Source organism: Myotis davidii, unplaced genomic scaffold (genome assembly GCF_000327345.1).
Source record: "Myotis davidii unplaced genomic scaffold, ASM32734v1 scaffold4685, whole genome shotgun sequence".
NCBI lineage: Eukaryota > Metazoa > Chordata > Mammalia > Chiroptera > Vespertilionidae > Myotis > Myotis davidii.
The window spans coordinates 8,735-18,956 of NW_006295746.1; the positions used below are offsets into that span (position 1 = coordinate 8,735).

Below are 10,222 nucleotides of genomic sequence, written 5' to 3' on the forward strand. Positions count from 1 at the left end.
ATGGGGCATTGACTTCAATTTGTGAATGTGATTCTTCAGTTTTTGGACATTATTTAAGTCTCCTCTAAGAGGCTTCATAGTGTCTCTGTCTGCACAATAAAGTGGCCAAAGAAATGTCAAGGAAGCTAGTCAGAGCAAAGGATGTCTCCCTTTATGTTCTTCAAAAATATAAACAGCAACCCTAGGAACCCCTTCAGTGTAAAGGCACAAACCATGCCTGCAATAGAGATAAACCAAAAAAGGAGGGGGCTTCTCTCTCACTTGTTACTATGAAGCAAAAGACTTCTCGGGACTAGCTTAGGTAGGACAGTCAATTAATACAGTTTTGTGAGAACACTGATTCTCTGTGAGATATAAACTATACGATAATACTGTTTTTTCTAATTCATTAGGTCAAATACAAGGATCAGAGCCACTGTTATGACCACCAATGGCTGACAGAAGAGCACAGAGACGCTTATCACACTGCTACTCATGTATTCTCTCCCAGCAAGAGCTTTGTCCACCTGGAGACCATATCTGATGAACTACGCTGTGGCCAAACTCAAACCATCCAGGCACATTATGTTCTGAATGGACAGGTCCTGAAGGAGCTAAGGGAGCTCACGTTCTATTACCTGGTGAGAAGGCAGACTATGGCACCAAGTCATCTGTAGACAAACGCTGTCTGTGGGGCAAGATTTATGAAGCTCTTGAGAAAGTCTGTTTCTCTTCTGAAAGCTTGACTCCCTACAGCAGCGATTCTCAGCCTGTGGGTCGCGACCCCTTGGGGCTCAAACGACATTTCACAGGGGTCGCCTAAGACCATCGGAAAACACATAAATAATTACATATTGTTTTTGTGATTAATCACTATGCTTTAATTATGTTCAATTTGTAACAATGAAATTGGGGGTCACTACAACATGAGGAAATGTACTAAAGGGCGCAGCATTAGGCAGGTTGACAACCACTGCCCTACAGGGTTAACTAATTCTTGCTAGCAGGGGTTCAAAAAAAATAAGCATGTCACATAGAGGGCAAGAATTGAAGTAGATCCTTTCATTGCCTTTGTCTTTTGGGGTTTTTTTTCCAGATAATGGCAAAGGGAGGCATTGTCCGAACTGGGTTTCAAGTACTGCCTGTGCAGCAGGAAGACAGTGAGTATTTTCATAATTCCACCTCATTCTGACACATTCAACCTTACACTGCAGAAATGCCAGGATTTGTTTCAAATAGAGGCAATCTACGTCTAACCCCTAGCTGGCTTGGTTCAGTGGATAGAGTGTCGGCCTTCAGACTGAAGGGTTGCAGGTTAGATTCCAGTCAAGGGCACATGCCTGGATTGCAGGCTTGATCCCTATTACGGGACGTGCAGGAGGGAGCCAATCAATGATTCTCTCTCATCACTGATGTTTCTCTCTCTCCTGTGTGTGTGTGCACACACGCGTATACACACACACACACACACACACACAAAGTATTCATGAACCACCTTTGCGGAACAACATTTCAAAATAGTTTTAATCAATGGACTGAAGGTAAAATTTGGGAGTGCTTTCTATGTACTAGGTTTTATGGTGAGGTATTTATATAGGGTGACCCAAAATATTAAAAAAATAGAATATGCTGTTCATGGAAGTTTAAGAAGGACATAAGGATAAATACAATGTGTTAAACTCAATATTATAATTCAAAGCTTCACCTTCTATTTCTCTTCTCTAATGTGAGATCTAGATCAAATGGCAACCAAGATGTCTCCATAAGCATTGATAGCATCAGAACTTTATATAAAAACTTTAAAATTGGTGAAAAATCATTTAAGAGAGAAAAGGGGACTTTTAATAAGGCTTCTTTTTCCCTAAAGCTAGAGTTCTTAGAGATATAGAGTTATTAGGGAGAGTCATCTATTTGTTACATGCTGTTTAATATATCTATTACACCTACTAATAGCAATGGTATTAACCAACCAAGCTCCTAAATGGCTTTGTGCAATAGAAAACATCCATGCTAGCCCTGGGGATATATCTAACCCGTAATCCCTTTCTCACTGTCTCTGTGCTCCAGTGAAAGGCCATTTTTCTGTGTCGGTCCCTGTGGAACCAGACATCGCTCCAGTCGCTCGATTGCTCATCTATGCCATTTTACCTGATGGGGAAGTGGTTGGGGATTCTGCAAAATATGAGGTTGAAAACTGCCTGGCCAACAAGGTGGGTGCTTCATACCATAAATTTTTCACATTAAATTAGAGGTACCCATCGTTATTATTTTCTACATGTGAGCATTGGGACCAAAGGGGTTAAATGAACTCCCACAGGACTTCAGCAAGGTAATGGCAGAGTCACATTAAGAAGCCATGTCACTGGATTCCTAGTGCAGAATTCTGATGTATTATCTCTTACCATACGATACGATTCAGAGTACCTTGTTCCCTTCTTTTTTGATGAAATGTTGGGAAATACATTTGTAAGATTACTAAAGAGCCAAAAGATAAACACAAGAGCATCTAGAACTATTTGCATTATACCTTGCAGTGAGTGAACATTACACTGTGTATCAAAGGTAAAAATGGCATCGCAAATTTAATAAGTTGTAAAAATAATTAGATATCAGTATAATGGCTTAGCTGATTCTTGGATATCAAAGCGATGTGTAGGGGACCAAAAGCCTCGGGTCTCACACAGTGCCAACCACCGCAAAGTCAAACTAAGTGCTTATGCATTGAATGTAAGCAGCACTCAGAAAAAGCAGGTGCCCCAGCCAGCATGGCCCAGTGGTTAAGCATCGACCTATGAACCAGGAGGCCATGGTTCAACTCTTGGACAGGGAACATGCCTGGGTTGTTGGCTCCATCCCCAGTGTAGAGCACGCAGGAGGCAGCTGATCCATTATTCTATCTCATCATTGATGTTTCTCCTCCTCCTTTCCTCTCTGAAATAAATAAAAATATTCTTTTTAAAAGAAAATGTTGGTGAATACATGGTTAAGTTAGGAAATTTGTTTTTCTGATCTTTCTCTCCACTTTCACAGGTGGGCTTGAGCTTCAACCCAGCAGTAAGTCTTCCAGCCTCGCCCATCAACCTGCGAGTCACAGCTTCTCCTCAGTCGCTCTGTGCCCTCCGTGCAGTGGACCAAAGCGTGCTGCTCATGAAGCCTGAGGCAGAGCTCTCCCCGTCCTCGGTGAGTTCCCTCAGCCTGGGTCGGGAAGGGCCAGGTAAACGGGTCTCCAAGCAAGAAGAAATGCCATTTTGAGTAGATAGGCAGCTCCTGCATTGAGCATCTTCCCCCTGGTGGTCAGTGTGCATCATAGCAACTGGTCAACCAGTTGTTCCGGTTGATTGGTCACTTAGGCTTTTCTATATATAGATTGCTTTGGGAAAAAATAAGCAGAAAAGGCAGATGGATAAGTGTCTAATTTCATTACTCACTTTGTTAATCTAATCAATCAATTTTAAACTCCTATTAATATAAGGCATTTTTGTATCTGTCTTACTCTTCCTTATCAAATGAATTTGAAAACATCATTTTTAGTATTTTACAGTTAAAGTTTTAGGTATTTGTAAAGATCTGGAGCATTTTGTTCCCATGAATAATACCTAAGAAAATACTACCCTGTTAGAGGATATATACTTTGTGTACCTGTTTAGAACATATGTCCATTAACTTTGTTATGCAATGAGTCAGTTGCTAACTATCAGGTAGAGACGAAGCTATCATTTTACTCTACCGTCTTAAAGCTTTGTACAATGTCTCAAATATAGCAGACCTCAATTTCTCTTAATAGTTATATTTCATTCTAGCATGGAGTCTAAGGTTTGCCTTTGAACTATGTATCAAAGTATTATGATCCTTGCTGAGATGGCAATGTTTTGGGGTTTGTTTGCTTTTCCTAAAATTGTTATTTTCAAAACCATATATAACTATGTATCAAAGTATTATGATCCTTGCTTAGATGGTAATGTTTTGGGGTTTGTTTGCTTTTCCTAAATTGTTATTTTCAAAATCATATATATATGTATGTTACCATTATGACCAAACAAACAGAATGACTAAAAAGACCAGTCGACCAGTTGCTATGATGCACACTGACCACCAGGGGGCAGATGCCCAATGCAGGAGCTGCCCCCTGGTAGTCAGTGCGTTCTCACAGCCAATCTCCCGTGGCCCCTCCCCCCAGCTAGCCAGCCCCCATCAGCCCCTGGTGCGAAACCATTAGAGACCTGCTTCTGGGTCGGGTTTTCTTATGTAGCAGAGCAGCTCCCTCAATGTGGTCTATTGAAAGTCAGCCCTTGACACAAGGGTCAGTCTTGCTCTCGTCCTCTGCCTTCCCCAGGGGCGGGCCTCCCACCTGCTGTGGTGGCAGCACAGTGGTGAGAGAAGGATGAGGGGGGAAAGAAGTGGGGAACTGTGCAGTGGTTGGGCACCAATGGTGGAATCAGCGTCCATTCCTTCTACACCTTCCCCAATGACTGTCGCCTCCTCTACCAACCCCACTGGGGCCCTCGGGCCCAGGTTGGGACAGGGAACCAGGGGTGGGTGGTGGTAGTGGACGTGGCCCCTTTCCCAGGGGGGCCAAGGGCCAGCTCCTTCCTCAGGGCCAGAGGCCAACCTCCTGCGGTCCCTCCACTTATACCCCATGAATTCATGCACCAGGCCTCTAGTCTTCTTTATAAAATATCTAAGCAATGAAGATACTCAAAAACTAATGGCAATTATTCTTTTCTTTTATCCTTGCACTTAAAAATAATAAACTTTTGCATTTGTACAGGTTTATAAGCTGCTACCAGTAAAGGACCTCACTGGTTTCCCTGGAAGTTTGAATCAACAGGAGGAAACTAATGTAGATTGTGTCAGTGACCAGATCCACATCAATGGAATCATCTATTCCCCAATGTCAAATACAAATGAAAAAGATATGTATAGCTTCCTACAGGTAAGTTCCGTCTATTGTAGATGATCAGTTCCTAAGGTTTACAAACTATCTAATTAAAGAGAAACATGCAAATTGACCATACCTCTGCTACACCCAAAAGCCAGGCTTGCAAGTCATGCCCATAAGCCAATCAGGAGCGAATATGCAAATTAAACCAACTAAGATGTCAGCAGTCATGGAGCTGAGTGAACAGGAGGCTTGGGTTGCCCCAGCAATGGAGGAAGCCAAGCTTCCCCCCTGCCCTGCCAGCCCTGAGCTCTGCTCAAGGCTACAAAGTTTCAATTATAGAAGGTACATAAATCCCAGAATTAAAAAAAAGAAAAAGAAAAAAAGGAGAGTCTGGAAGCTTCCATCAACGGGGGACTTGGCCAGCCTGAAAACGGCCCTCAGCCCCTCACCCAGGCTGGCCAAACCTCCATGGGGTGAGGGGCCCCACTGGGGTGGACATCCTCCAAGGGGTCCCACACTGCAAGAATTGTTATTTTCAAAACCATATATATATAAATAAATATATATATATATATGTTGCCATTATGACCAAACGAACAGAATGACTGAAACGACCAGTCCGCGGGAGTCTCTCCCGCCTTCTCAACAGTGCTAAGGATGTCCGACTGCAGCTTAGGCCTCCTCCCTGCTGACAAGTAGATATCCCCCAAGGGCTCCCAGGCTGCCAGAGAGATGTCTGACTGCCAGCTTAGGCCCGTTCCCCAGGGGAGCTGACCTAAGCCAGCAGGTGGACATCCCCCAAGGGGTCCCAGACTGCAAGAGGTCACAGGCCAAGCTGAGGGACCCCCTGAGTGCACAGATTTTTGTGCACCGGGCCTCTAGTTATATATTTTTTTTAAATTATTTATTTAATGCCTTCATATCATAGCTGAGGGAAATGAGACATAGAGAAGTCAAGTGACTTCTCCAAGGTCCTTATAAGTAGCAGATCTACTAATAGCAAAGAGCCAGTACTGTAACTTTTGGGACTATTAGTCAAGTTTTCTTTTTTTTACTAAAATTCATTTCCTTATTATACTTATAAATATCAAATATCCTATCTAATAATAGACAAATATAGTAATTGACCATACCTTTGCTACGCCTCCCATTGGCTAATCAGCGTGATATGCAAATTAACTGCCAACAAAGATGGTGACTAATTTGAATACTGCATGCAGGGCGGGTCAGAGCCATCCTACCTGCCCCACCTCCATCCGGGCTTGCTATTTGCCACCTGGGGCAGTGGGCGTCCCATGTGTGACCCAACCCGGGGCGGTGGGGTGGGACAGCGTGGCTCCTCTGTCACCCCAGCTTCCTCATCAAAGCTCCCCTGGGGGCCTAAGCCTTGAGTCAGACATCCCCGAGGGCTCCCTGGCTGAGAGAAGGATGTCTGACTGAAAGCTTAGGACTGATCCCCCGGGGAATGGGCGTAAGTCGACAGGTGGACATCCCACAAGGGATCCTGGACTGCAAATGAGCTCAGGCCAGCCTGAGGGATTCGCGCCCCGCCCCCACCTGAGTGCACAAACTTTTGTGCACCGGGCCTCTAGTATAAAATAATTACTGTTCAAATTGTTTTAAAAAAATGAAATTACCTCGGTAAGTATACCAATAGCCCTTCTACAAATGTAAACATTAAAAATTTAGTACTAGTTCTAGCCAGTTTGGCTCAGTGGCTAGAGCGTCAGCCTGTGCACTGAATGGTCCCAGGTTTGATTTGGTCAACGGCACATGCCCAGGTTGTGAGCTGGATCCCCAGTAGGGGATGTGCAGGAGACCACTAAACAATGATTCTCTCTCATCGTTGATGTGTTTCTATCTCCCCTTCCCTCTCCCTTCCTCTCTGAAAATAAAAAATATTTTTTTAAAAAAATTTTAAGTTTCATATTAAACTAATTGGATTGTTTATTAATTTCAATTTTTAAGAGTATGTGCCTATATATTTTATAATATTTATGTACTAATTAGGTGATAATTTTCTTCACAGGATATGGGTTTAAAGGTGTTCACCAACTCAAAGATTCATAAACCAAGAGTGTGTTCATACTATCATGCCCAAACCTTTGAGAGTTCTGAGGATGATGACGTATACGAATATTCAGGTAAAATAATAATTAATAATAATAATAAATTGTCTAATATATTGAACCAAATAAAAGGAATTATTAAAAGATAAAATGTGATTAAAATTAACCAAAATAACACTTGTGATTCAGATATATCACGGTTACATAGCAATACAACCCCAAAAATTCTGATTGCATCAAGCCCCCACATATGCAAAGCTGAAGAGATCACACGGCAGATTGTGAAAAGTGTTGAAAGACAGGGGAATATGTGCAGTATAAAAGAAGGGGTTGATTCTGATTGAGGAATCAGAAAAGCCAGTCATAAAGAATTTGTATCTAGTACATAATAATATGTGGCGTTCAAAAAGAAAGAGAAATTTTCAAGGCATAGGATCAGTGTAAAAAGAAACAGAATTGTTCACGGGTCGGGTTGCAATCTCGCCAATCAAGTGAAGAAGTTCCTAATGTCCCAATAAAATTAGGCAATATTCGTGTTGAAATCACTCACTTGTCAATGATATGGGCTATTTCTTTGATGAGTCAGATAGTAATGAAGCATTTGCTTCTAGTCTGATTGTCAAATCATGGTTGAAAACAGGTTGAGTACAAACCAAGGAGTTTGTCAAATATCAAGAAAAAAATTCGGCCTAGTTGATTTGGCTCAGTGGAAAGAGCATCGGCCTGTAGACTGAAAGGTTCAAGGTTTGATTCCAGTCAAGGGCACATGACCAGGTTGGGGGATGGAGCCCCAGTAGGGGGCATGTAGGAGGCAGCCAATCAATGATTCTCTCTCATCACTGATCTTTCTCTTTCTCTCTCTCTCCCTTCCTCTCTGAAATTAATAAAAATATTTTTTAAAGAAAAAATTCAATGATGAATTGTCTACCTGGAATTTAAATTACTGTACATTTGTATTATTATTTATAAATTATATTCTATAATCTTTTATCAGATTTATAGTTATTTATGTACAAGTATATATATATGCACAAATATTTTTCCTGTGTGCTTTGAAGTTATAGTAAACAGGATAAGAGATCCTAACTCTGAGTTTTTGAAACATAAGGAAATAAAGAGCTTTTTTTTCTTTAATCCTCACCCGCGGAGTGAAAATATTTTTTTCACTGATTTTTAGAGAGGTGGAAGGGGAGAAAGAGATGTGAGAGAGACACATAGATCGGTTGCTTCCCGCACGTCTCCCCACCAGGGCCGGGATCTAATCGGCAACTCAGGTACTCTTTTTGTAATCCTTCATCCTTTCACTCCCATGAACTGTTCCACAAAGCCCCTGCTATGATGTCTGGATGTGATTTCTCTTTTCTCCCACAGAGAAATATACCAAATGGAAATTTTGATTCCTCCCCCCTCCTACCCCCATGTCATAGAAATCTTCACTTGCACAATGTGTAGTAGCCACAGAGGACTCCTTTGTGCCCCACCGACAATCCTAAACTCTTTCTGCCTCTGTCTCTATGTTCTCTGTTTGTGATTCTCTTCCCCCACCTCACTCCTAGCTTATTTCAATAGTTAAGAATTCAGCTAAAACATTACCTTCTCAAAGAAGCTTTTCCTTAACACCCAAGTGTCTTCTCCTGGTTCCTATTTCATCACCTTGTTTATTTCTCTTGTAGCACTTATCACAGTCTCTTATAAGATTGATCTTTATATTTATTGTTTTTGTCTCCTCCCTGAGCCCTCACAGACGAAATGGCAATGAGAATCAACAGTGTTGATTTAGCAGGTGCTTCAGGGCCTGTCCCAGAGCCTGTCACAGAGACCGTGAGAAAATACTTTCCTGAGACGTGGATCTGGGACTTGGTGGTAGTAGAGTAAGTAACTTCCTTTATATATAAGATACAACAGTAGGTATTCCTCATAATTTTCAATTTTGGACACATTGCTGTTTTTAGGAGAAATTGGACATAAGTACTGCTGCTATGACACCGCACTAATAAATTGCATCAGAGCTAAGAAATTTTGCACAAATTTAATTCAAAAATGTCCAAAAAACAGGCATGAAGACTAAATAAAACCAAGCACTGCATGGATTAACACTTTAGAGAGGCCCTTTATTGGTCAGCATTCTTGAATTAAGAACAGAATCAGTAAGGCAAACTATACACAATAGTGGTAGAATTGAAAATTATAAACTCGCCCTCAAGTGGAACAATAGTTTAGAGATCAAAATTGAAGAACAATCTCAAATTACATATTTAGTTTATAACTATACTAGAGGCCTGATGCACAAAATTTGTACAAGAGAAGGCCTTCTTTCCCCTGGCTGCTGGCACCGACTTCCCTCTGACACCCAGGACCTGGGCTTCCCTCACAGAGAGAGGCCCCGTCCACCTGCCACAGCTCGTAGGTCAGTGACCTGGGCCTCCCTCTGCTAGGCGATCATTGGGCAATGGCCGAGCCCCGACCAATCCCATCGCACCCGCCTTGGCTGGCCTGGTGCAAATGGGTGTCAGAGCGTGGTCTCAGGTGGTCCTCCAAATGATCATTTCATTGTTTGGCCGTTCAGTCGATTTGCATATTATGCTTTGATTATATACGATTATATAGGATTGTTTATAATAGATTTTACTACAGCTATATATCTATAGGAGATTCTAATATAGACTAGACTTTAAAATAATTAGATTTGGAAGAAAAGGAGTTATATTATTCTATTTTAAGCCTTGCTTACACTCTTCATTATTAGTATTTCTTCTGAGTGCATCCAAATCATGACAATTTATAGGGGTTCCTAGAAAGGATTTATTTAACTGCTTACTCTCTGTTCTTCACATTGCCATCCTCCCCAGCTCATCAGGCGTGGCTGAAGTAGGAGTAAGAGTCCCTGATACCATCACTGAGTGGAAGGCAGGGGCCTTCTGCCTTTCCGATGACACTGGAATTGGCCTCTCTCTTCCCACCACTCTCCGAGCCTTCCAGCCTTTCTTTGTGGAACTCACAATGCCCTACTCTGTGATCCGTGGAGAGGCCTTCACACTCAAGGCTACTGTCCTAAACTACCTTCCCAATTGCATCCGGGTAAGGACCTCACTTTCCTAAATTGAACGCAAGGTTAATTAAATTAAAATTGCATTCCTAGGAATACTATCAAACTACTGTGTGGAAAATGTGCTTATCAGAAGAAGAGTACTATTAGATACTCATATGCATATTCATAACTATAGTTGCTGATATCTGCAAATACCAGATTGCAACTTAAAAGAAGATTCTGAGTCCCTTTTTTTTCCTTTCT

The 10,222-nt window shown here is 41.9% G+C and overlaps 1 protein-coding gene across 1 annotated transcript in view; it reads left to right on the top strand.

Annotated features, from left to right (window-relative positions):
* Positions 1-10,222, top strand: part of LOC102767330 (alpha-2-macroglobulin) — a gene marked incomplete at its 5' end in the record, with an annotated part of 23,991 nt that overhangs the window by 4,342 nt on the left and 9,427 nt on the right. The window contains 8 exon segments of the mRNA XM_015568254.1: positions 302-620; positions 1,076-1,139; positions 2,047-2,189; positions 3,010-3,159; positions 4,748-4,912; positions 6,891-7,005; positions 8,675-8,801; positions 9,780-10,008. Coding sequence (XP_015423740.1) covers positions 302-620; positions 1,076-1,139; positions 2,047-2,189; positions 3,010-3,159; positions 4,748-4,912; positions 6,891-7,005; positions 8,675-8,801; positions 9,780-10,008 — 1,312 coding nt within the window.